Genomic DNA, 27,595 nt, shown 5'->3' on the forward strand with positions numbered 1-27,595 from the left:
TGAATGGGCACTGATTATTAACCCTCACCTAGTCTCACACCTGAGAGGCTGATAAGAGGGAGAAGAGAGAAAGACAAAACACAGACAGACACACACAGACAGACAGAAGCTCAAAACAGTACTCACACTAAACCGCTCATATTCTCTCATACATTATTACAGTTTATATTAAAATGTTAAATGCAAACTCGCAGAGTCATTTTTGTTGGGAAGGTTTGCCATCTTCTCTTTTGCACACTCCCCTTTCTCTCCCAAAATCTGTCAAGAACATTGAATGTTCCCAATAAGTGAACTGAGAAACCAAAGTATGGCATTCGGCAAAGGGGCCATTTTCACCAGCAAGGTCCCTACAAGTCTAAACCATTGGGGAATTGTTTTAAGATGGTCATACCATGGATCATTTAGCTACTGTATATGATATTGCATTTTAGGACCTTTAGATATAAAAAAATATATATAGATACTTTTTGGGGGGATAGAATATTAAAGTTGGCCTTTACTACTATAGCCCATAGAAACGCATTGAATAACATTCATAAATGGCAAAAAGACAGTCAATAAATAAATCATGAGGAATAAGGTTTTGAAGTGTCTGTCCTATATATTATTTTTGTTGCCACAAAACTGCCTCCATACTTCCATTCATTTGTATGGGTTACCTTCAGATGAGTCCTGTGACACTTGTGGGGGTCGTAGAGTAAAATATATTAGTTTCTAGGCACTACAGACGTTTTCGTGAGAAGACGTTTTGGGATGTCTCATGGTCTGACAAACACCGCTGTAGCTCGGCCACCTTCCACCGCAGATGCGGAAGGCCAACATAGGCAGATGCGGTGGATTGAGACACAGCACATGCAAAAAACATATCTCTAGCTTAAACTGACGGATTTTGATGGGGATTGTTTTATTATGTTACTTAGACTGACACTTAAGTATTAATGCACCACATTCATTATTAGCTACAGCAGGGGGCAGGAGTGCTTTTACAGTAGCAGCGGTACAGTACCGAAGTGGTTCTGGTTCCAAAATGTTTGTTGCCAAACTAAGGCCTTTTTGGAGTTTTGTTGTGACCCAGAAAGTTGTGTAGCAAATAACTTATTTCTCTCCAGAACAAGGTCCCAACTCAGTCATCGGGAATGGGCGTATTACAGTTTCCATGGAAAATATACACCGGCCCGTCACAGTGGTAATAGAGCTGGAACACGTCCCCATATCCGTGCTCCCTCCACCAGGTGCACAGTTGGCGGTTCCAGCCGCAGGCCAGCTCATGGAACAGCCCTGGGTGTTCCATGCCGATCATGGTGAAGAAGTCCTGGTCGCCCAGGTGGCCCCTGAAGTGGTACTGGTCGGCCAGCAGGGTCACGTTTCTGGGCTCCAGGAGTTGGTTGTAGAGGGCCGAGGTCCGCATGGCCCCCAGGTCCAGCAGCATCACGCCACTGTTGAAGCCCGGCAAGCCGTCCGGAGGAGGCTCACCCACACGGGACTGAGGGTTCTCTTTACGGTACTGCCAGAAGGTGTGTCTGAAGGGGACACAGAGACAAAGGGAAGTTTAGAGAAATAACCATTGGTTGTTCAGTAAAGCAGGATGTTTAGAACAAGGCAGATAAAGTAATGTAGAGGTAAATTGAGAGGTAGTGTAGAGAATATGTAATTTCCTTGTGTGGGAGACAGAGAGATGGCACTGATGATTGCAAATTAAGAGCAAAAAGTTTGGCACAATTGCACCTGCATTTTAAGTCAATTCAAATATAAGAATTTATGGACCTCCGTCTCAGCAAAGATATATGGTTTTGAGGGAGTAAAGTCTTGTTGACTGTTCCCCTTGTCCCCTGTGCCCTCTGCCGGCTCTGGATTATTACCTCTGGAATCCATCTACTTTTGATTTCCCTCGCTATATCGCTATTGGATTACCCTCACTGACTTTCCCTCTGCCCAATGAAGCACGATCCTGCCTCCCCCAGCTGTCAATCTGTAAATACAGCTGGAAGTCTCTGCTCTCTCTTTTCTTTTGATCTGCTGGCGAGGGTTTTGTTTAAGTTTTGTTCTGTGGGTTCCTGCCTGTGCTGGCTAGTCTCGAGTTGACAGGCTCTGGCTTGGTGCTTATGCCTCCGGGGTGGTTGGCTAGGGCCTAGGCTTGCTAGCTGGCTAGGCTAGCTATCTGGCTAAAATAGCTGATGTTAGCTGGCTGGATAACTTGCCGGCAAGGATAACTGCATAGAACATTATTTGATAACTGGTTAGATGGCCTTATGTACAGAAAGTGTTCAGACCACTTGACTTTTTCCACATTTTGTTACGTTTCAGCCTTATTAAAAAAAAAAATATCATCAATCTACACACAATACCCAATAATGACTAAGCAAAAACAGTTTTTCAGAGATTTTTGCAAATGTATAAAATAAAATAAAAAAACAGAAATATAACATTTACAGACCCTTTACTCAGTACTTTGTTGAAGCTCCTTTGGCAGCGATTACAGCCTCAAGTCTTCTTGGGTATGACGCTACAAGCTTGGCACACCTGTATTTGGGGAGTTTCTCCCATTCTTCTCTGCAGATCCTCTCAAGCTCTGTCAGGTTGGTTGGGGAGCATCGCTGCGCAGCTATTTTTAGGTCTCTCCAGAGATGTTTGATCGGGTTCAAGTCCGGGCTCTGGCTGGGCCACTAAATGACTTTCAGAGACTTGTCCCGAAACCACTCCAACGTTGTCTTGGCTCTGTGCTTAGGGTCGCGCTCCTGTTGGAATGTGACCTTCGCCCCAGTCTGAGGTCCAGAGCGCTCTGGAGAACGTTTTCATCAAGGATCTCTCTGTATTTTGCTCCGTTCATCATTCCCTCGATCCTGACTAGTCTCCCAGTCCCTGCTGCTGAAAAAAGTCCCCACAGCATGATGCTGCCACCACCATGCTTCACCGTAGGGATGGTGCCAGGTTTCCTCCAAACGTGACACTTGGCATTCAGGCCAAAGAATCTTGGTTTCATCAGGCCAGAGAATCTTGTTTCTCATGGTCTGAGAGTCCTTTACAGTGAGGAAAAAAAGTATTTGATCCCCTGCTGATTTTGTACGTTTGCCCACTGACAAAGACATGATCAGTCTATAATTTTAATGGTAGGTTTATTTGAACAGTGAGAGACAGAATAACAACAAAAAAATCCAGAAAAATGCATGTAAAAATTGTTATGAATTGATTTGCATTTTAATGAAGGAAATAAGTATTTGACCCCTCTGCAAAACATGACTAAGTACTTGGTGGCAAAACCCTTGTTGGCAAAAAACAGAGGTCAGACGTTTCTTGCGGTTGGCCACCAGGTTTGCACACATCTCAGGAGGGATTTTGTTCCACTCCTCTTTGCAGATCTTCTCCAAGTCATTAAGGTTACGAGGCTGACGTTTGGCAACTCGAACCTTCAGCTCCCTCCACAGATGTTCTATGGGATTAAGGTCTGGAGACTGGCTAGGCCACACCAGGACCTTAATGTGCTTCTTCTTGAGCCACTCCTTTGTTGCCTTGGCCGTGTGTTTTGGGTCATTGTCATGCTGGAATACCTATCCACGACCCATTTTCAATGCCCTGGCTGAGGGAAGGAGGTTCTCACCCAAGATTTGACGGTACATGGCCCCGTCCATCGTCCTTTTGATGCGGTGAAGTTGTCCTGTCCCCTTAGCAGAAAAACACCCCCAAAGCATAATGTTTCCACCTCCATGTTTGACGGTGGGGATGGTGTTCTTGGGGTCTTAGGAAGCATTCCGCCTCCTCCAAACACGGCGAGTTGAGTTGATGCCAAAGAGCTCGATTTTGGTCTCATCTGACCACAACACTTTCATCCAGTTCTCCTCTGAATCATTCAGATGTTCATTGGCAAACTTCAGACGGCCCTGTATATGTACATTCTTGAGCAGGGGGTCCTTGCGGGCGCTGCAGGATTTCAGTCCTTCACGGCGTAGTGTGTTACCAATTGTTTTCTTGGTGACTATGGTCCCAGCTGCCTTGAGATCATTGACAAGATCCTCCCGTGTAGTTCTGGGCTGATTCCTCACCGTTCTCATGATCATTGCAACTCCACGAGGTGAGATCTTGCATGGAGCCCCAGGCCGAGGGAGATTGACAGTTATTTTGTGTTTCTTCCATTTGCGAATAATCGCACCAACTGTTGTCACCTTCTCACCAAGCTGCTTGGCGATGGTCTTGTAGCCCATTCCAACCTTGTGTAAGTCTACAATCTTGTCCCTGACATCATTGGAGAGCTCTTTGGTCTTGGCCATGGTGGAGAGTTTGGAATCTGATTGATTGATTGCTTCTGTGGACAGGTGTCTTTTATACAGGTAACAAGCTGAGATTAGGAGCACTCCCTTTAAGAGTGTGCTCCTAATCTCAGCTCGTTACCTGTATAAAAGACACCTGGGAGCCAGAAATCTTTCTGATTGAGAGGGGGTCAAATACTTATTTCCCTCATTAAAATGCAAATCAATTTATAACATTTTTGACATGCATTTTTCTGGATTTTTATTTATTTATTCTGTCTCTCACTGTTCAAATAAACCTACCATTAAAATTATAGACTGATCATTTCTTTGTCAGTGGGCAAACGTATAAAATCAGCAAGGGATCAAATACTTTTTTCCCCTCACTGTAGGTGCCTTTTGGCAAACTCCAAGCGGGCTGTTATGTGCCTTTTACTGAGGAGTGGCTTCCGTCTGGCCACTCTACCATAAAGGCCTGATTTTTGGAGTGCTGCAGAGATGGTTGTCCTTCTGGAAGGTTCTCCCATCTCCACAGAGGAACTCTGCACCTCTGTCAGAGTGACCATTGGTTTCTTGGTCACCTCCCTGACCAAGGCCCTTCTCCCCTGATTGCTCAGATTGGCTGGGCAGCCAGCTCTAGGAAAAGTCTTGGTGGTTCCAAACTTCTTACATTTAAGAATGATGGAGGCCACTGTGTTCTTGGGGACCTTCAATGCTGCAGACATTTTTTGGTACCCTTCCCCAGATCTGTGCCTCGACACAATCCTGTCTCGGAGTTCTACAGACAATTCCTTTGACCTCATGGCTTGGTTTTTGCTCTGACATGCACTGTCAACTGTAGGACCTTATATCGACAGGTGTGTGCCTTTCCAAATCAGGTCCAATCAATTGAATTTACCACAGGTGGACTCCAATCAAGTTGTAGAAACATCTCAAGGATGATAAATGGAAACAGGATGCACCTGAGCTCAATTTCCAGTCACATAGCAAAGTGTCTGAATACTTATGTAAATAAGGTTTCTGTTTTTTATATTTAATACATTTCCAAACATTTCTAAAAACCTGTTTTCGCTTTGTCATTATGGGGTATTGTGTGTAGATTTATGAGGATTTGTATTTATTTAATCCATTTTAGAATAAGGTTCTAACATAACAAAATGTGGAAAAAGTCAAGGGGTCTGAATACTTTCCGAATGCACATACAAAAATGTGGACACACCTTGAAATTAGTGGATTTGGCTATTTTATACAAATCCGTTGCTAACAGGAGTATAAAACTGAACACAAAGCCATGCAATCTCCATAGACAAACATTGGCAGTAAAATGGCCTTACTGAAGAGCTCAGTGACTTTCAATGTGGCACAGTCATAGGATGCCACCTTTCCAACAAGTCAGTTTGTCAAATTTCTTCCCTGCTAGAGCTGCCCTGGTCAACTGTAAGTTATGTTATTTTGAAGGGGAAACATCTAGGAGCAACAACTTCTCAGCCGCGAAGTGGTAGGCCACACAAGCTCACAGAACGGGACCGCTGTGTGCTGAAGCACGTAGCGCGTAAAAATCCAAACTGCCTCCGGAAGCAACGTCAGTACAAGAACTGTTTGTCGGGAGCTTTATGAAATGGGTTTCCATGGCCGAGCAGCCACACACAAGCCTAAGATCACCATGCACAATGCCAAGCGTCGGCTGAAGTGGTGTAAAGCTCGCCGCCATTGGACTCTGGAGCTGTGGAAAGGCGTTCTCTGGAGTGATGAATCATGCTTCCCCATCTGGCCATCCGACAGCCGAATCTGGGTTTGGCGGATGCCAGGAGAACGTTACCTGCCCCAATGCTTAGTGCAGACTATAAAGTTTGGTGGAGGATAAATAATGGTCTGGGGCTGTTTTTCATGGTTCGGGCTAGGCCCCTTAGTTCCAGTGAAGGGAAATATTAACGCTACAGCATACAATGACATTCTAGACGATTCTGTGCTTCCAACTTTGTGGCAACAGTTTGGGGAAGGCCCTTTTCTGTTTCAGCATGACAATGCCCCCCAGCTGGACTCACCTGCTCCCGCCTTCTCCCGATGTGCTACTTACAAACAAAGACGTGACTGGCTCAGCTGTTCTGGAGAACTACGGTAAGCTTCAATGTAAAATAATGTGACCAGTGAAATGAAGAACGTGACCTCGTTTATCTCATTCAGTATTGCACAAGTTGACTGCAGGCATTTACTTAAAAAATAAGCTACAAATATAACAATTTATTTAAAAACTTCCCGTGGCTATTTCCAAATACCCCGGTATACGGTATACCGCCCAAGCCTACTTTTGATGCGTATACTAATGCAAATCCATATGTTACATGTGGTTACTTTTCTTTTCACCTTAAAGGCCCAGTGCAGTCAACATTCTGTTGTTCCTGTGTTTTGTATCATATTGTACAACAGTTATTTCCTGATAATTTCTAGTTGAAAATACAATCTACAGGACCTTCTACTGATGGCGCCGTACTGTATGGCTGCAGTCTTGCGAGCTGTGCTATTTTGTGATTATTTTGGTGTTCATCTTTAGTTTTTTGGCACTAAATGTATCCGCTGAAATTTCTTCAACACTTTTTGAACATCAGATCGGCAGTTACGAACCTCAATTTCGGCTTCAACTTCGACTCATCTACCTTGGGCTCTGTGTAATTCTGACCTAAGAGAAAACACTGTTGAAAGAGAGGCAGGAGAGCAAAAGGACAATATAGGAACAGGGTGGAATTACACAGGCTCCGACAGATTACAAAAGGAAGACCCAGCCAGGATCTGCCCAACGATGCCTCTCTACCAGACGAACTCAATGCATTTTGTGTATACTTCGACAAAAACAACACCGAACCGTGCACGAGGGCCCCCGCGACCCAGGGGACTGGGTGATCTCGCTCTCCGCGGCCGGCGTGAGTTAGGTTTCTCAGAGCATGCACAGAACAGCTGAAAGGCATATTCACGGTCATTTTCAACCTCGCCTTGTCCCAGTCTGTAATCCCCACGTCTCAAGCTGACCACCAAGAACTCTAAGGCTACCTGCCACAATGACTACCGCCCTGTAGCACTCACATCTGTAATCATGAAGTGCTTTGAAAGGCTGGTTATGGCACACATTAACTCCATCATCCCAGACACCCTAGACCCACTCTAATTTGCATTCCGCGCCAACAGATCCATAGACGACGCAATCTTAATTGCACTCCACACTGCCCTCACCCACCTAGATAACAGGAATACATCATAGTCCCCTCCAAGCTCGTTACCAAGCTTGGGACCCTGCTGATATTGAGACACAAAAATGGCTGCATTGGGCCTTTAAGGAAGAAAGGATATTGATCTGAAGGTGCACTGTGTACTTTGAGGACATTTTAACTAAATAAATACTTTGTCATGGCGATATGGACAGATGGATGTGTTCTAGATATGTATGCCTATGCCCATACCATCTATTGGCTGATTTTGCAATCTGGAATGCAGGTAATTGTTTTAAAAGCATTAAGAAATGTGATAGTTTGTTATTCCATATCTCCAGTGACGAGAACCTTGACGCGGCACAACAGGATTTCCTGATTTCACAGACGGACCACTTAAAACATGGTGAAAATCATTATTTTACCCACTCATAGAACATAGGCTATAACCAAATTGACAGGAGTTTCCTTTCTGGAGTGGATGATCCCTTTAACTGCCAGGTCATGTGCATAGTCCTAGTTCAGTAGCTCTTTGTTTTTAGCCTTCTGGCTAACCCCAGGCAGCTCTGATCTGAAGGGTAATTTCTAGGAAAGGAGTAGCCTGCCTCCAACATGCTGTGCTCTGCTCTCCAACTCAAACAGAGGAATGTGAGGCCAGCAGCCTAGTAGTCTAACAGTGTGTTTGCTCAGCTGTGGTTACCCTCAGGGCCAGACTCTGACTCTCCACCACATCAACACCACAGCACTCTCCAATGGTGACCGAGGGCAGATGCGGTATGGACCGAGCTCAGGGTGGACTCAGGACTGAGAGTCATTTAGCCCTCCACACACTGCAGGCTTAGCCCTTTGCAGCGTGCGAGAGTGAATAACGCATACCTGCAGAGCAGGCCTTTCTCGCATAAGCAGCAGCTCATGCAGGAAATCCACAGAATGCTCTACAACCATTCAGAGGATGGTTTGCAAAAGCGCTGTCAAAACACAGGCAAGGTGAAAAACTCATCCTTCCCTCTCCATCTCTTTGTGGACTGAAGTTCATAGGAGCCTATTCTCAAGGATAGTGCAGTTAAGTCAGTCTCTACGGTCAGGAAACAATAGAGTGATGGCCTCCCAGACTCTCCTTGACTGCTGTGGAGAGGCTCAGGCAGTGTCAATGAAGACTTGAAAACACAGCTTTTATCCACGTGCCTCCAATTCAGAGAAAGTCCCTCCTCTACTTGAAGGCCTTTGGAGCTGAAAGCTGTCCAGGTAAACAACCAGGAGATAGCAAGCACATCTCAAAGGCCTCCTGGAATTAACTCGTGCTCTTTGAAGCTCCGGAGGCACCTGAAATGTTACGCCTCCTGCTTTTATCTGTGTAACCTCCACTTGGGACTTTAGCTTGAAAAGCCACAAGAACGAGAAAACTTAAAAGAAACAGGGAGAACTGAAAGTCTAACCAATTGTTTTGTCTCCACTACCTGATATGGTGAACTGACAGTTTCTGAGTTACAGTACTGCATCTCCATTCCATGGGTTGTCTTCAAAGCGCAACAGGTTAACTTGTGAGCTCTATGATGAAATGAAAATTTGAATCACAGTAATACAATGACAGAAACCTTTAAAATCAAAGGATCAAAGTTTTGATGCTTGAGAGAAAGAGAATGATGAAGTTGCAGGGCCACCACCTTTGCCTGGCGATAGTTAAAATACATAATGACCTTGACAACGTTTGCCGCACAAAGCGGCCTTCACTATGAAATAATGAGGACCTAAAAGTGGAATACAATTAACAGCCAAATCACATGAACAAAATGTCAAATGTCAACCTCCCAACGCAGCGTTTGTCCCTTTGTAAAATGCTTCTTGGAGTTGAAATTCAAGAATGGCGCCGGAGAAGATGGCTGCGATTTTAAAGCCCTCTAACCAATTGTACTATTATGTGTGTTCTTTCGCATTATTTGTAATTTATTCTGTACATACTGTTTCTGCCAAAAAGAGCTTCTGGATATCAGGACAGCGATTACTCACCATTGGACGAAGATTTTTTCTTCAACGAGTCGGATGCGAAGGATATCCTACAGACACCCGACAAGGCCCAAATCCCCGTCATTGCGCATGAGAAAGAGACTGAGATATCGTGGACGTAGGTCGGGGTGCCTTGTAAGGATCCGACGGCGAGCGAGTAAACTGCCTCTTCCATCAATCCTATTAGCCAATGTTCAATCATTTGAAAATAAATTGGACGACCTAAGATGAAGGTTATCCTACCAACGGGACATTCAAAACTATAATATCTTATGTTTCACCGAGTCGTGGCTGAACGACGACATGGGTAACATACAGCTGGCGGGATATACGCTACATCGGCAGGATAGAACGGCTGACTCCGGTAAGAGAAGGGGTGGCGGTCTGTGTATATTTGCAAACAACAGCTGGTGCTTAAAATATAATACTAAGGAGGTCTCGAGGTTTTGCTCGCCTGAGGTAGAGTATCTCATGATAAGCTGTAGACCACACTATTTACCAAGAGTGTTTTCATCTATATTTTTCCTAGCTGTCTATTTACCACCACAAACCGATGCTGGCACTAAGATTGCACTCAATGAGCTGCATAAGGCCATAAGTAAACAGGAAAACGCTCATCCAGAGGCAGCGCTCCTAGTGGCCAGGGACATTAATGCAGGGAAACTTAAATCCGTTCTACCTAATTTCTACCAGAGGAAAAAAAAAACTCTAGACCACCTTTACTCCACACACAGAGAGGCGTACAAAGCTCTCCATCGCCCTCCATTTGGCAAATCTGACCATAACTCTATCCTCCTGATTCCTGCTTATAAGCAAAAACTAAAGTAGGGAGCACCAGTGACTCAGTTAATAAGGAAGTGGTCAGATGACGCAGATGCTAAGCTACAGGACTGTTTTGCTTGCACAGACTGGAATATGTTCCAGGATTCTTCCGATAGCATTGAGAAGTACACCACATCAGTCACTGGCTTCATCAATAAGTGCATCGATGACATCGTCCCCACAGTGACCATACGTACATACCCCAACCAGAAGTAATGGATTACAGGCAACATCCGCACTGAGCTAAAGGGTAGAGCTGCCGCTTTCAAGGAGCGGGACTCTAACCCGGACGCTTATAAGAAATCCCGCTATGCCCTCCTACTAACCATTAAACAGGCAAAGAGTCAATACAGGACTAAGACTGAATCGTACTACACCGGCTCTGACACTCGTCGAATGTGGCAGGGCTCGAAAACTATTACAGACTTCAAAGGGAAGCACAACCGCGAGCTGCACAGTGACACAAGCCTACCAGACGAGATAAATCACTTCTATGCTCGCTTCGAGGCAAGCAACACTGAAGCATGCATGAGAGCATCAGCTGTTCCGGATGACTATGTGATCACGCTCTCCGTAGCCGAACGTGAGTAACTTTTAAGAAGGTCAACATTCACAAGGCCGCAGGGCCAGACAGATTACCAGGACGTGTACTCCGAGCATGCGCTGACCAACTGGCAAGTGTCTTCACTGATATTTTCAACATGTCCCTGACTGAATCTGTAATACCAACATGTTTCAAGCAGACCACCATAGTCCCTGTGCCCAAGAACACTAAGATAACCTGTCTAAATGACTACCGACCCGTAGCACTCACGTCTGTAGCCATGAAGTGCTTTGAAAGGCTGGTCATGGCTCACATCAACACCATTATCCCAGAAACCCTAGACCCACTCCAATTTGCATACCGCCCCAACAGATCTACAGATGATGCAATCTCTATTGCACTCCACACTGCCCTTTCCCACCTGGACAAGAGGAACACCTACGTGATAATTCTATTCATTGACTACAGCTCAGCGTTCAACACCATAGTGCCCTCAAAGCTCATCACTAAGCTAAGGAAGGACCCTGGGACTAAACACCTCCCTCTGCAACTGGATCCTGGACTTCCTGATGGGCCGCCCCCAGGTGGTAAGGATAGGTAACAACACATCTGCCACGCTGATCCTCAACACGGGGGCCCCTCATGGGTGCGTGCTCAGTCCCCTCCTGTACTCCCTGTTCACCCATGACTGCATGGCCAGGCACGACTCCAACACCATCATTAAGTTTGCCAACGACACAACAGTGGTAGGCCTGATCACCGACAACAATGAGACAGCCTATAGGGAGGAGGTCAGAGATCTGGCCGTGTGGTGCCAGGATAATAACCTCTCCCTCAACGTGATCAAGACAAAGGAGATGATTGTGGACTACAGGAAAAAAAAGAGGACTGAGCACGCCCCCATTCTCATCGACGGAGCTGTAGTGGAACAGGTTGAGAGCTTCAAGATCCTTGGTGTCCACATCACCAACAAACCATCATGGCCCAAACACACCAAGACAGTTGTGAAGAGGGCACGACAAAGCCTATTCCCCCTCAGGAGACTGAAAAGATTTGGCATGGGTCCTCAGATCCTCAAAAAGTTATACAGCTGCACCATCGAGAGCATCTTGACTGGTTGCATCACCGCCTGGTATGGCAACTGTTCGGCCTCTGACCGCAAGGCACTACAGAGGGTAGTGCGTACGGCCCAGTACATCATTGGGCCAAGCTTCCTGCCATCCAGGACCTCTATACCAGGCGGTGTCAGAGGAAGGATCTAAAAATTATCAAAAGACTCCAGCCACCCTAGTCATAGACTGTTCTCTCATCTACCGCAAACATTACGGGAGCGCCAAGTCTAGGTCCAAAAGGCTTCTTAACTTCTACCCCCAAGTCATAAGACTCCTGAACAGCTAATCATGGCTACCCGGACTATTTGCATTGCCCCCCCCCCACCCCCCCACCCCCACCCCACCCCCCTCTTTTACGCTGCTTCTACTCTGTTTATTATCTATGCATAGTCACTTTAACTCTACCCACATGTACATATTACCTCAATTACCTCGACTAACCGGTGCCCCCGCACATTGACTCTGTACCGGTACCCCTGTATATAGCCTCCCTACTGTTATCTTATTTTACTGCTGCTCTTTAATTATTTGCTATATTCTATTTTTCACTTAACAGTTTTTTAAATTTTCTTAAGAACTGCATTGTTGGTTAAGGGCTTGTAAGTAAGCATTTCACTGTAATGTCTACACCTGTTGTATTCGCCGCATGTGGCAAATAACAGTTGATTTGATTTGATTTTAGTCATTTATCTTTGGGCATCGTGTGTCAACAAAACAAGGGAAAGCGTAGGTGTTTTGGTGAAATTCTTCTGGCCTGATAGTTTTTCACATCTTATTTATGAGAGGGCACTTGTTGTGCCTCAATCCAGATCTTGGAAACCATCCTTCTCTCCTAAGTCTAGTCAGGCAGAGTGCTACGTGCACTCAGCCACATATTTGGGCCCTCTGCAATCGGCTAGGGCAACATTGACAAAGCCTTTCACATGACTGTTTTGAGACCAGGCCTTACGTTGAATAGGAAGCCATCATACAGACGGAGGACAAACGGCACTAAGACTGCAGTGGAGGAAAACCCTGGCCAATACCGACTGCTGAGCTAGGGCCAAGGTGAAGAGTGAGCTACGAAGGGGGAAGGACACTCCCCTACGTATGTATTTGGACAGTGATGTTAACATTATACATTTGGCTCTATACTCCAGCATTTTGGATTTGAGATCAAATGTTTTATATGAGGCGACAGCACAGAATGTCCCCTTTTATTTGATGGTATTTTCATACATTTGTTTTACCGTTTAGAAATGAAAGCTCTTTATACATCTAGTCCCCCCATTTGAAGATGTTATATGTAGTTGGATAAATTTCACTTAGTGTATTAAAGTAGTCAAAAGTTTAGTATTTGGTCTCATTCCTTGCAAACAATGACTACATCAAGCTTGTGACTCTACAAACTTGTTGGATGCATTTACAGCTTGTTTTGGTTGTGTTTCAGATAATGTTTTGTCCAATAGGAAGTGAATGGTGAATAATGTATTGTGTCATTTTGGAGCCACTTTTATTGTAAGTAAGAATAGAAAATGTTTGAACACTTCGACAAGAATGTGGATGCTACCATGATTATGGATAATAATAAATGAATCGTGAATGATGATGAGTGAGAAAGTTTGAGGGACAAAGATCATACCCCCCAAAAATGCTAATCTCCTCCATTCTTGGTAATGTTGAGAGGTAACATGCTTTGCTGTAGCCTCACTCATCATTATTCATGATTCATTCATGATTTTTCTTAATCATGGCATTATCAGGTTTGATTTTCTAAGTGTTCAGAAATATCTTATCTACCGTACTTAGAAATAAAATTACTCCAGTCATCATTCACTTCCTATTGGGTAAAACATAACCCAAAACACAACCAAAACAAGTTTGTAGAGTCACAAGCTTGATGTAGTCATTGCGTGCTAGGAAAATGAGACCGAATACTAAACTTTTGACTACTTTTGTACACTATAAGTGAAATTTGTCCAAATACTTGACATCTTCAAATGGAGGGACTAGATCTATAGTGCTTTCATTACTAAACGGTAAATCAGGTATGTATACAAAATTGAATAAAAGGTGACAATAAAAGGAAACATTTGATCTCAAATCCAAAATGCTGGAGTATCGAGTCAAATTTGAACAAAAAAGTAGCATCAGTGTCCAAATACATACGTAGGGGAGTGTACAGTGTGGGGTTAGGGTTGGATAGAATCTTGGTGGCAGACTCAAATGTCCACAGGGTAACATGCATAAACACACACCCGCAAGCATGCAGCACACACACTTCTGTCCACTTAAGTAACTACAATCCTCTGATGATAAAACAGGGAAATTGCAAGGTGAAAATTGCTCATTTTAAAGTCCTCATGTCCAAGGTCATTAAAGTCACAGTGACATAGCCAAAAGTAGAGTTAACATGTTCCTTTATAGGAATTGAACACAAACTCTGCTCAGGCCCATCCATCTACATCAATTGAGCGAAATGTGCATGAAACTATTTCCAATAAAAGCTTTACATAAGAGCCCAGAAGGAACTGTTCAAAGGGGACAGCATGGTTGATGTGCTAAAACACGTGTTTACAATTACAAGTATACCAGAACATTTCACCTCTCACTTCTCCATGTCAAATAGTTATCTGCTGTTTTCAGCCCAAAGTCTAAAAGCAACAGATAAATCAAGATTCAACATTTGATCAAAATGAACTCGATGCATGTAGATGAGGGAGTATAGGCAACGAATATGTAACCAAATTGCATGAGGCCAAAGGGTCTGGGTCTTGGACTTAATGGATGAATTGTCATTCTTTGCCTTTGAGACCATAGTCCTCTACTTGGTAAATAAAGTAGGTCACCATTCAGAACAGTCTGCTGTCGGCGCTCTCATCTGCTGTTTCTTTGTGAGCTCACAGGAAGCCGCCAGGCTGTGGCGTGAAGCCTCTCGAACAGGAGCATAAGAAAACGTCAGGGACGATCTGTACCACTCCTCATTCAAATCTGCCCTCCACATTGTTCAGAGCAGGGAACAACCGGAACTCACAGAGCAGATTAAACATGTTGAGTCGGAGATGGGGAATACTATTCTTACAGAGATAAAAAACGAACACTTGTTCTCTGCATTGCAGTGCTGTTCGGCAGATTGTGCAGGTATAGTATGAAAATGTATGCACTCACTAACTGTAAGTCACTCTGGATAAGAGCGTCTGCTAAATGACTAAAATGTAAAATGTATAGCAGACTGTTTCAATGAGGAGAATGAAATGGGGATATAACAAGAAAGTAAAAAGAGTTGGCACTCGGCAGGTGAAAACTTCTACACCTTTAATAAAACATTCACACTATATTCCCCAACCGATTATCATTTGACAACGTGAAGCACAAAAACAGAACCCCCTTCCAAAAAAAAAGTTCTATTTTGATTTATCCAGAAAAAGGCCAAAGGGGCATATAATAAGGAACTACTTGGCCGGTGGAAACATCAGCCTACACCTCATACGCATTCACATTAAATGATGTACCAACCCCCTCATAAGGAAATGACACCTTGGTACAAAAATAATCCATCAACCACAAACATAGTATGAGTCTATGCCCTTAAATCACATAGGGTTATGTGTATTCTCTGAAACACAACTAGAATTACAAGTAGGTAGGTCTTACTCCTCCGACAGATGGCTCTTTGACTGTGCAGTGAGGAAAACAGTATTTTAAGACCAATTAGAAGCTAATGATTATAGCACTCACATGATAACCTTGGTAGGTAAGTGGATGCTGTGTAGTCATTCTGTGTCAAGAACATTTTCAGGAAATGACATGAGATAAATGGCCCATAATTGAGCTCAATCAGTTTTACTTTCTAATAGGCTTTTAAGGTTGTTTTTACACAGCAACCCAATTCTGATCTTTTTTTTTCACTAATTGGTCTTTTGACCAATCAGATCAGCTCTGAAAAAAATCTGATGTGAAGAGATCCCATGTGATTGGTCAAAAGACCAATTAGTGGAACAAATATCAGAATTGGAGTCTGTGTAAAACACAGCCTAAGTGGACTATGGAGGTGTGGAAGTAAACCAGATCTGCTGCAACCAGCAAGTAAACCAGACAGGTGCACTGGCTTATAGTTATTGTCTCTCTCTGGTACACAGTGGTCCGATTTCTCTTTGTCTCTGTCTGGCTGTACATACAGGTGTTATGTAAGAGGGGCAGCTGAGCTTTAAAACATTAAAGGATGAGACAGGAAGAACATATTTTCCAATAATGAACTTTTCATTGGAGGGACGTGTTGTGAATGACGACGAGGAGGGCTGTGCGCTCCTGCATAACGCTCTTTCCGTTAGCAACAAACAATATGAGGAGCAGAGAGCCTTCTCAGCCCTCTCACTCAGCACGGAGAGCGCCCGAGGAGGAGTGGTTACACACACACACACACAAATCAGTATTCATTCACAAACCCCTTTGAATGCACGCACACAGACTATTTATATTTTTGCATGAACATACAAGGTGTACAACAGCAGAAAACGTACTGTATGAGTATGATGCTAATATTCCCAGTGTATCTGTAATACTGGAAAACATTCCACAATCACATCATTAACGCTTGCTGCCTACTGTCGTTACTGAGCATTTAAGGACTGCAGTTAAATATTCAAAATAGTTGATATTCAACAAGAAAAATTGCTTTTGGGATTAAGCTGATTTATTACTGCTTGTTTTGGTTGTGGGCCAAAAAACCTTGGGCCTTTCTGTCTAACAAACTAAATTCACTGTGCTGTAAAAACATTTTATTTCCCCCCAAAAAAGCTGTCACCCATTTTCTTGTCCCCTTTTCTTCCCACAACTTTAACTGACTTGTTTTACTAACTGATTCAACTTCAGCCTGTTGTGTTATGCTGCCACCCTGACTTGGACAAACACGTCATTGCTGCCTGGGAACACACACAAACAGGTCGGGATTGGAAACATACTGGGTCTTGACGTAGGTCCTTGTGGGATACGGTAAACTCTAGAGAGGCCAGTACGACTGTGTGCGTGCGGTAAGTGATGTGGACACTTGTCTGTTTGTGTACATCCAGACACAGAGAACAGTAAGGGCGGGGTGGGGGGGGGTGAGTGGCAACAGTGGCACTCACCCCCCCAGTGAGTGGCAACAGTGGCAGGACTACGGTGGGAGCAGAGATGGGGATCTGTTCGGCCCAGGCAGACGGCATCCCTACTGGAAAATCACTGCATAGAGACACAACGTTAGGACAATAACCTCTCTATGTGAACTCTAGTGTAACCCGAAAAGAGGACCAGAGGGGCGAGCACAGGATAGACAGGGCCGGTGTCTTCACTTCCATGGGGGATGGACAAGGGGACATAAGTGACACAAAAAAAAACAATACACTATATACAAAATCCACCAGAACCGATGGTCTTTCCAGATGTCTTCAAAAACAGACTGCTTGAGTACACAGAGTGACCAGATACAGTTTTGCATGAACTGCCTTGTGTTGATTTCACTGGAGACTTGCAGAATCCTTTTTTTTTGCTGAGGAATGCAGTTTAGTGACTCAGGAGTGAAAAGTGCTCTGTAGTGTAAAATGGTACATTAACCAGCCAATTTACATTCATGCAAATGTATGGGTAATGGGTTTCTGCTAAGAGTAAAATAATGAGCTGTAAACAAAACACATTCATCTTGTCTACACAACCTTCTGGAGAGTGAATATTGAGGGAAAAAGCTTTTCCTTAAAGCGAGCGCAAGATTGATGATATGCAGGTCCAGCTAAATTGGATTCTTTCTCAGTCTTTCTCTTTTCAAAGTCTTGCTGAGATGAATTTGCTCCGGATGTGGAGAAAAGTAGCAACATTTCCCGCTCTAGACTGAGACTCCCCTCTGACACTTGGGCGAATATGAGCAGAGAGAACCTGTGCACTTCTACTACTCATTAACTGCATAGAATGTTCTATGAAAAAGGCTGTATGTAATAGGCACAGCGCACACTGCCCATCTCCACAGCATTTGTACTCAAAAAAGGAGGGACCTCTACCCAAAAGTGAGAGGGGTTAAACAGAAAAACAGGCCTAAGTCTACAATGATAGAGATGCAGACACTCAAACTCACTCCAACTTCATTTCATATACACTTGTAGACACACAGACTTCGCTCATACACATTCACTCATTTACACTCCCTCCTTCTAAAATCTACAAGAGGTCCTAGACTTGTTTGTTTACAGCAGTAAGCAGCTGCTAAACAACCCCTTCCTGTGAGCATGGCCCAGTCTCGCTCTCTCTCTCTCTCTCTCTCTCTCTCTCACACACACACACACACACACACACACACACACACACACACACACACACACACACACACACACACACAGCCTCCCTCCGACTGTGACGTCCTGTTTTGATGCAGGACCCGGGTGGAAAACAGCGCTGCAGTCTAAACGGACCGGTGGTGTTTGTGTTCGTGGCTGTGAATGGGATGTCACAATCAGGCCAAGAACAAAGGCTGGGGATGACTGAGTCCGGAGCCCAGGCTCACTCCCACACAGCTGGGACTGCAGGAAAACCGCTCTGGAGCAGGTCCAATAACATGCTGCCTTTTCATACACCCTTTACCTACCTGACCACTGATCAGCTTGGCAGTAAAGTAAAAGATGAAATCATTTTCTGAAAATAGCATGAACATTATGATACATTTCTTGCTACAACCACATTGCCTCACATCTCTTAAGGAGCACAGCCCATGTGTACGCATGGCTCTGTTTTCTCCAAGAATGGAGGGGGATTATTATTCTTCCTATACTAAAGTGTTCACTCCGTTTAGTCTCCCCCTATAGTACAGTATACACTGCCATCAGAAAGTATTCATACCCCTCGACTTTTTCCACATTTTGTTGTGTTACATCCTGAATTCAAAATGGATTAAATCAATGTTTTTCCTCTCACCCATCTACACACAATACCCCATAATGACAAAGTGAAAACATGTTTTTAGAAATGTGCTCAAATGTATTGAAAACGGAATACAGAAATCTAACTTACAAAAGTATTCACACCCCTTTGCTATGACACTCCAAATTGAGCTCAGGTGCATCCAGTTTCCTTTGATCATCCTTGATGTCACAACAACTTGATTGGCCAATTCAATTGTTTGGACATGAATATATAAAGGTCCCACAGTTGACAGTGCATGTCAGAGAAGAAACTATACCATGAAGTTCAATGAACTGTCCGTAGATCTCCGAGATAGAATTGTGATGAAGCATACAGTGAGGGAAAAAAGTATTTGATCCCCTGCTGATTTTGTACGTACAAAGAAATGATCAGTCTATAATTATAATGGTATGTTTATTTGAACAGTGAGAGACAGAATAACAAACAAAAAATCCAGAAAAACGCATGTCAAAAATGTTATAAATTGATTTGCATTTTAATGAGGGAAATAAGTATTTGACCCCCTCTCAATCAGAAAGATTTCTGGCTCCCAGGTGTCTTTTATACAGGTAACGAGCTGAGATTAGGAGCACACTCTTAAAGGGAGTGCTGAGTAATCTCAGCTGAGTAATCTCAGCTTGTTACCTGTATAAAAGACACCTGTCCACAGAAGCAATCAATCAATCAGATTCCAAACTCTCCACCATGGCCAAGATCAAAGAGCTCTCCAAGGATGTCAGGGACAAGATTGTAGACCTACACAAGGCTGGAATGGGTTACAAGACCATCGCCAAGCAGCTTGGTGAGAAGGTGACAACAGTTGGTGCGATTATTCGCAAATGGAAGAAACACAAAAGAACTGTCAATCTCCCTCGGCCTGGGGCTCCATGCAAGATCTCACCTCGTGGAGTTGCAATGATCATGAGAACGGTGAGGAATCAGCCCAGAACTACACGGGAGGATCTTGTCAATGATCTCAAGGCAGCTGGGACCATAGTCACCAAGAAAACAATTGGTAACACACTACGCCGTGAAGGACTGAAATCCTGCAGCGCCCGCAAGGTCCCCCTGCTCAAGAAAGCACATATACAGGGCCATCTGAAGTTTGCCAATGAACATCTGAATGATTCAGAGGAGAACTGGGTGAAAGTGTTGTGGTCAGATGAGACCAAAATCGAGCTTTTTGGCATCAACTCAACTCGCCGTGTTTGGAGGAGGAGGAATGCTGCCTATGACCCCAAGAACACCATCCCCACTGTCAAACATGGAGGTGGAAACATATTATGCTTTGGGGGTGTTTTTCTGCTAAGGGGACAGGATAACTTCACCGCATCAAAGGGACGATGGACAGGGCCATGTACCGTCAAATCTTGGGTGAGAACCTCCTTCCCTCAGCCAGGGCATTGAAAATGGGTCGTAGATGGGTATTCCAGCATGACAATGACCCAAAACACACGGCCAAGGCAACAAAGGAGTGGCTCAAGAAGAAGCACATTAAGTTCCTGGAGTGGCCTAGCCAGTCTCCAGACCTTAATCCCATAGAAAAGCTGTGGAGGGAGCTGAAGGTTCGAGTTGCCAAACGTCAGCCTCAAAACCTTAATGACTTGGAGAAGATCTGCAAAGAGGAGTGGAACAAAATCCCTCCTGAGATGTGTGCAAACCTGGTGGCCAACTACAAGAAACGTCTGACCTCTGTGATTGCCAACAAGGGTTTTGCCACCAAGTACTAAGTCATGTTTTGCAGAGGGGTCAAATACTTATTTCCCTCATTAAAATGCAAATCAATTCATAACATTTTTGACATGCGTTTTTCTGGATTTTTTTGTTGTTATTCTGTCTCTCACTGTTCAAATAAACCTACCATTAAAATTATAGACTGATCATGTCTTTGTCAGTGGGCAAACGTACAAAATCAGCAGGGGATCAAATACTTTTTTCCCTCACTGTATCTCTGGGGAAGGGTAGAAAACAATTTCTAGAGTGTTTAAAGTTATCAAGAGCACATCATTTTTTAATGGAAAAAATATGGAACTACCCAGACCCTGAGCTGGCCGTCCGACCAAACTGAGCAACCGGGCAAGAAGGACCTTGGTCAGGGAGGTGACCAAGAACCCAATGACCACTCTGACAGAACTACAGAGTTCCTTGGCTGAGATGGGAGAACCTTCCAGAAGGACAACAGTCTCTACAGCACTTCACCAATCTGGGCTTTATGGGAGACGGAAGCCACTCCTGAGAAAAAGGCACATGACAGCACTACTGGAGTTTGACAAAAGGCATGTGAAAGACAGATCATAAAGCAAAAGATTATGTGGTCTGATGAGACATAAATTGAACTCATTGGCCTGAATGCAAAGCGCCATGTTTGGAGAAAACCAGGCACAGCTCATCACCCGTCGAACACCATCCCTACCGTGAAGCATGGTGGTGGCAGCATCATGCTATTGGGATGCTTTTTAGCAGCAGTACCCAGGGGACTGGTAGCGATTGAGGGAACAATGAATGGAGTCAAATACAGGCAAATCCTTGATGATAACCTGCTTCAGAGTCCAAATGACAGACTGGGGGCCAAGATTTATGTTCCAAAAGGACAATGATCCCAAGCATACATCCAAAGCGACGCTGGAATAGCTTCAGAACAAGAATGTGAAAGTCCTTGAGTGGCCCCAGCCAAAGCCCAGACTTCAATCCCATTGAGAATCTGTGGAAAGACTTGAAGATTGCCGTTCACCGCCGCTCCCCATCTAACTTAACAAAGCTTGAGAAAATCTGCACAGAAGAATGGGTGAAAATCACCAAATCCAGATGTGCAAAGTTGATACAGACATACCCAAGACGACTCAAAGCTGTAATCGCCACCAAAGGTGCTTCTACAAAATATTGACTCAGGGGTGTGAATAGTTATGTAAATGAGATACTTCTGCATTTAATTTTCAATACATTTCGCAAACATTTCTAAAAACCTGTTTTCACTTTGTCATTTTGGGGTATTGTGTGTAGATGGGTGACAGAAAAAAAAGATTATAATCCATTTTGAATTTAGGCTGTAACAACAAAATGTGGAATAAGTCAAGGGGTATGAATACTTTCTGAAGGCACTGTATATACTATACACAGCATTAGGTACGGTTGAGCCTCTCACTACTCTGTATTATGTTATTGTGTGCCTTCCTCCAGCCCAAGCCACAAATAGTGGGAGAGAAAGGGGAAAGTGTGTGGTGGGGAATGGGATCACAGATTAGATCATCTCATTGGATGAACTTCACAGCACTGTGATCTGGGAGTCTGCTTCTCCTTAGGCAACATCCGTCCATGCTTACATCAGTTTGTCTCAGATCGTGCAAGCTAAAATGTTGACACTATACTCCAATGAATTTCCAAGTCTTACTTCACTCACATAACGGTAAATGGGGCATTATATCGTGAACACTTACTGACTCAACATACACTGACTGAAGTACTATATGTTTATGGCTATTTACGGGATGTGCCGGTATGCACATTGCTGAAGCGTGACATCTGTTTTGGAAGGGGGTAAAACAATGGGCTGAGTGCTGTGTATTCCCTGTCCGGCTAGGATGGCTGGACAGAGGGGAAAGAGGAAGAGAGGGAACAAGAGAAAACAAAACAATGAGCTCAGACTATTAGCTGTCTCTACTACCACCTAGAGCCCTGTTTCCCAACCCTGGTCCTCCAGTACCCCCAACAGTACACATTTTCATTGTAACCCTGGACAAGCACACCTGATTCAACTTGTCAACTAATCCTCAAGCCCTCAATGAGCTGAATGAGGTGTGTTTGTCCAAGGCTACAACAAAAATGTTTACTGTTGGGGGTACTCGAGGACCAGGGTTGGGAAACACTGACCTAGAGGAGGTGGTGTCTATGGCATGTTTAAGGTACAGTGCCTTCAGAAAGTATTCATACCCCAGTAAAAAAAATAAAGCATTTTAAATTCAGGCTGTACACAACAAAATGTGGAAAAAGCCAAGGGCACTGTACACTACCGGTCAAAAGTTTTAGAACACCTACTCATTCAAGGGTTTTTCTTAATTTTTACTATTTTCTACATTGTAGAATAATGGTGAAGAAATCAAAACTATGAAATAATACATATGGATTCATGTAGTAACCAAAAAAGTGTTCAACAAATCAAAATATATTTTATATTTGAGATTCTTCAAATAGCCGCCTTTTGCCTTGATGACAGCTTTGCACACTCTTGGCATTCTCTCAACCAGCTTCACCTGGAATGCTTTTCCAACAGTCTTGAAGGAGTTCCCACGTATGCTGAGCACTTTTTGGCTGCTTATCCGTCACTCTGCGGTCCTACTCATCCCAATTTGATTGAGGTCGGGGATTGTGGAGGCCAGGTCATCTAATGCAGCACTCCATCACTCTCCTTCTTGGTCAAATAGCGCTTACACAGCCTGGAGGTGTGTTGGGTCATTGTCCTGTTGAAAAACAAATGATAGTCCCACTAAGCCCAAACCAGAAGGGATGGCGTATCGCTGCAGAATGCTGTGGTAGCCATGCTGGTTAAGTGTGAATTGAATTCTAAATAAATCACAGACAGTGTCACCAGCAAAGCACCCCCACACCATAACACCTCCTCCTCCATGCTTTACGATGGGAACTACACATGCGGAGATCATCCGTTCACCCACACCGCATCTCACAAAGACACAGCGGATGGAACCAAAGATCTCAAATTTTGACTCCAGACCAAAGGACACATTTCCACCGGTCTAATGTCCATTGCTTGTGTTTCTTGGCCTAAGCATGTCTCTTCTTCTTATTGGTGTCCTTTAGTAGTGGTTTCTTTGCAGCAATTCGACCATGCAGGCCTGATTGACACAGTCTCCTCTGAACAGTTGATGTTGAGATGTGTCTGTTACTTGAACTCTGTGAAGCATTTATTTGGGCTGCAATTTCTGAGGCTGGTTACTCTAATGAACTTATCCTCTGCATCAGAGGTAACTCTGGGTCTTCCATTCCAGTGGCGGTCCTCATAAGAGCCAGTTTCATCATAGCGCTTGATGGTTTTTGCGACTGCACTTGAAGAAACTTTCAAAGTTCTTGAAATGTTCCGTATTGACTGACTTTCATGTCTTAAAGTAATGATGGACTGTCGTTTCTCTTTGCTTATTTGAGCTGTTCTTGCCATAATATGGACTTGGTCTTTTACCAAATAGGGCTATCTTCTGTATACCCCACTACCTTGTCATAACACAACTGATTGGCTCAAACGCATTAAGAAAGAAATCAACTCCACAAATTAACTTTTAAGAAGGCACACCTGTTAATTGAAATGCATTCCAGGTGACTACCTCATGAAGCTGGTTGAGAGAATGCCAAGAGTGTGCAAAGCTGTCATCAAGATAAAGGGCGGCTATTTGAAGAATCTCAAATATAAAATATATTTTGATTTGTTTAACACTTTTTTGCTTACTACATGATTCCATATGTGTTATTTCATGGTTTTGATGTCTTCACTATTATTTTACAATGTAAAAAATTGTAAAAATAAAGAAAAACCCTTGAATGAGTAGTAACTTTTGACCGGTAGTGTAGGTGAGTGATGCTGGCTGGTTTACACTGTTGAACAAACAGTTAACAGGTTTACTCAAGTCAAGTGTGACTAAGCAACATGAGGCAAGTCTGAATCAGTCACTATGAGAGATGTATTCTGGCTACATCAGATATAGTCCAGTAGAAATGCTCAAATTTTTTTCATTTGGTAAAGAAGCGTGAAAATTGGCACACTTGTATAATTCTTATGCTGAACAAAACCTGATATTGTGCCATTTCAGCAAAGCCCCGGTTAGACGTGTAGCGCCCCCTACAGGTCAATGGTGAAAATGCATTTACCTTTAATGACGTTTTGGGTAATGGCCTCCCCTGGGTTGGGTCTATAGGCCCCAAAATAGCTTTAATGTTTGGATTGGTTAGGGGAACACATTCAATCAACAGCCAAAACCATATGGCCTGTGTTTTGTCCTAACAATGGCATCAAAAACCTTAGCAAAATCTTTATATTTTCACTTTCATACATTAAGATATTAATGTTCTAGACAGGTTTCATGGGAATGTTGCAAGAACATTCATGTGTCCAGTTTTCTGTAGGTTTGGAGAACATTCCATCTACGTCACACTAAACATACACAGAACATAGTTGCCATGTTCTCAGAATATAAGATATTAATGTTTTAGATACCTTTGATGGGAACGTTGCAGGAATATTTCTGTGTATCAGCTGTCAGGACGTCTACTGATGGTCCCAAAGAAACATACTCCCAAAAAAATGTAATATGTCATTACACATCACGCCTTGTTACTGTTGCTAAGCCAATCAAGGTCTTGATTGGTGAATCACTGATCCATTCATGAATTCTTATGTAAATGTGATATTTCAGTTGTATTTTTTAAATACATTTGCAAACATTTCTAAAAACCTGCTTTTGCGTTGTCATTATGGGGTACTGTGTGTAGATTGATGAGGATAAAAAAACTAAAAAAAAAACTTTTTAGAATATGGCTGTAACGTAACAAAATGTGGAAAAAGTGAAGGGGTCTGAATACTTTCCCAATGCACTGTACTTCCATTCATTTTTTCAACTGGTACCAGGGGACCTTCAGATGAGTCTTGTGAGGCCTGTGGGTATCCTAGAGCAAAACAACCGACGTGTTCGTGAGAGTCTCACCTTTCCACAGAGGGGTCATATTAGTGTGTAGCCCAAACTGTTCGGAAGCTACAGACAGAAGTTGGCAGATCGGCTGTACCGACTTCAGACGAGTCCCAAGACGCTTGTGGGGGTCGTAGCGCAAAACTGTTCAGAAGCTACAGACGACTTTGTGAGAAGACGGTCTGACAACACCGCTCTAGCTCTGTCACCTTTCACCTCAGATGTGGAAGTGCGACATCGGTAGATGCTGTGGATTGAGACACATCAATGCAAAAAAACAGATCTCTAGCTTAAACTGACAGATTTGTTTATTTATTATGCTGATTAGATTTCCGCGGGGGCATGGACATCGACTCTAGGGGGTTAACTGTAATATGATCATAATGATCAAGACTTTGTATTTAATGTACCTTTTTATGTTGTTCCTTGTTGAGTGGCAGCTCACAGGTAAATATGAACTGAATATGAAACTATATGAATTTGTATATTATACCTGTAACCCCCTCTACAAAAAAGAAATGAAAAAATAACAAAACATGTGGGCACCAAAAAAAATAAGGTGTATCCCAGCAGAACCCAAAATAAGCTTGTTTTACACAATGTAATTGTATGCAATGTAATTGTAAATGAAACATGGTTAAAACTATCATTTTTATATTATGGATGGTAAGCCTTGCATCCATAGCTCTTTCTATGAATTTGAATGCTTTCATTCATATCCGCATTTTTTCAACATGGTCATATTTTCAAAAACATCTATAAATAGCATACCTGTTTCATGTAATTTGGTCTTTCACACAAGCTCAAGCATTTAGACATCATTTGGCTTTATCATATCACTGAAATAGTTTTGACCAGGTGAAAATCCTCTAATTTAGCTCCAGGGAGCTGGATGGTAGCCATAATGTAAAACTGCTGCAGTGGCCTTATTGGTTAAATCTGCAGTGGCACTATAGCTTGACATCTTTATTTAGACATATCCTGGCTTTTTGTAAAAGTTTTGTGGTGTCATCATAAAGGCATTTTTTTTAAATGTCTTACCCATCTCCCTGCTGGACATGATGCATTCTTATGGGATTTTACCTAGAGTGACATGTACAGGGCCGGTTTCCTGTCACATTTCTTAAAGATCCCTTTGAAAAATATTAAAAATAATAATAATAATAATAAAAACTAATCCCTTTGAAAACTGCCTATGTGGCATCAATATGAAACATTTATTCTAGTGTCAAAATTGACTACAAACTATAAATAGGATAATTTTGGTCATAAAGTCAGTCTCGTCTAAAACAGAGTTTGGAACCTCAGCGCGTCACAACGAGTAAATGAGGGTTTGGATTACAATTATGTCAACAAATAATGCTCCCTTTTGCCAAGCTCCACGTGCAAATCGCCCCTCCGCTTACCTTCATTGAATGGGACTCTGTTGTTTCATGCCCCCCAACGTGTTCAAAGAATCACGGGCCCTATACGGATTGACCATGCCTCCACAGACAAAGTTCTATGGTTTGCATGCCCTGCCGAAAGAACCTAGTATGGAATAGTTGCTTGGAGTTCGTCGGTCCCCAAGTCTGCACCAGTAACACTTGCTTGGTGTGTAATGTGGGGGAAAATTACAAATTAGACATGCTATGCTGTTTTTGTACTTAGAGAATTGTCTATTGTTATTTGTTAGTGTTTTTTACTGATACAAACTTGTCTTGTGTGACGTAGTCATAAGTCTGGGCGTACAGGTAAGAGCCGTTTGGGTGCGACCGCAGTATGTGATATTCTGTTTTCAAAATCTGCATGAACTTAGCTGTGTGGAAACTTGCAGGAAGGAACAAAGAATAGTGGTAACGTCAGCTATCTTAATCTGTACAGACAAGCTAATACCTTTTACACACTATGTTCCGCCCCTGTTTCCACACATCTGCTAACTGCCACGTAGACAAAGGTTGTACTTTCTATAAAAACTGAGAGCCAACTCTGTTCGTTGGGCTCTTAACTCTACACCATTGAATGATTGTTAACCGCTCCATTTTTACTAATCTTATAATAAAGTTGTTGTTTGAAGAATCTACAGTTGTTCTTCCTTTTGGTT

At 43.2% G+C, this 27,595-nt stretch overlaps 1 protein-coding gene across 1 annotated transcript in view; it reads right to left on the reverse strand.

Moving 5' to 3' along the window:
- Positions 1-846: 846 nt before the first annotated feature.
- xxylt1 (xyloside xylosyltransferase 1) overlaps positions 847-27,595 on the reverse strand; it is an 83,635-nt gene continuing 56,886 nt past the window's right edge. The window contains exon 5 of the mRNA XM_041839756.2: positions 847-1,520. Coding sequence (XP_041695690.1) covers positions 1,124-1,520 — 397 coding nt within the window. The 3' untranslated portion in view covers positions 847-1,123. The remainder of the gene's footprint in view (positions 1,521-27,595) is intronic.

This window comes from Coregonus clupeaformis, chromosome 20, assembly GCF_020615455.1.
Source record: "Coregonus clupeaformis isolate EN_2021a chromosome 20, ASM2061545v1, whole genome shotgun sequence".
In the NCBI taxonomy this organism is placed as follows: domain Eukaryota; kingdom Metazoa; phylum Chordata; class Actinopteri; order Salmoniformes; family Salmonidae; genus Coregonus; species Coregonus clupeaformis.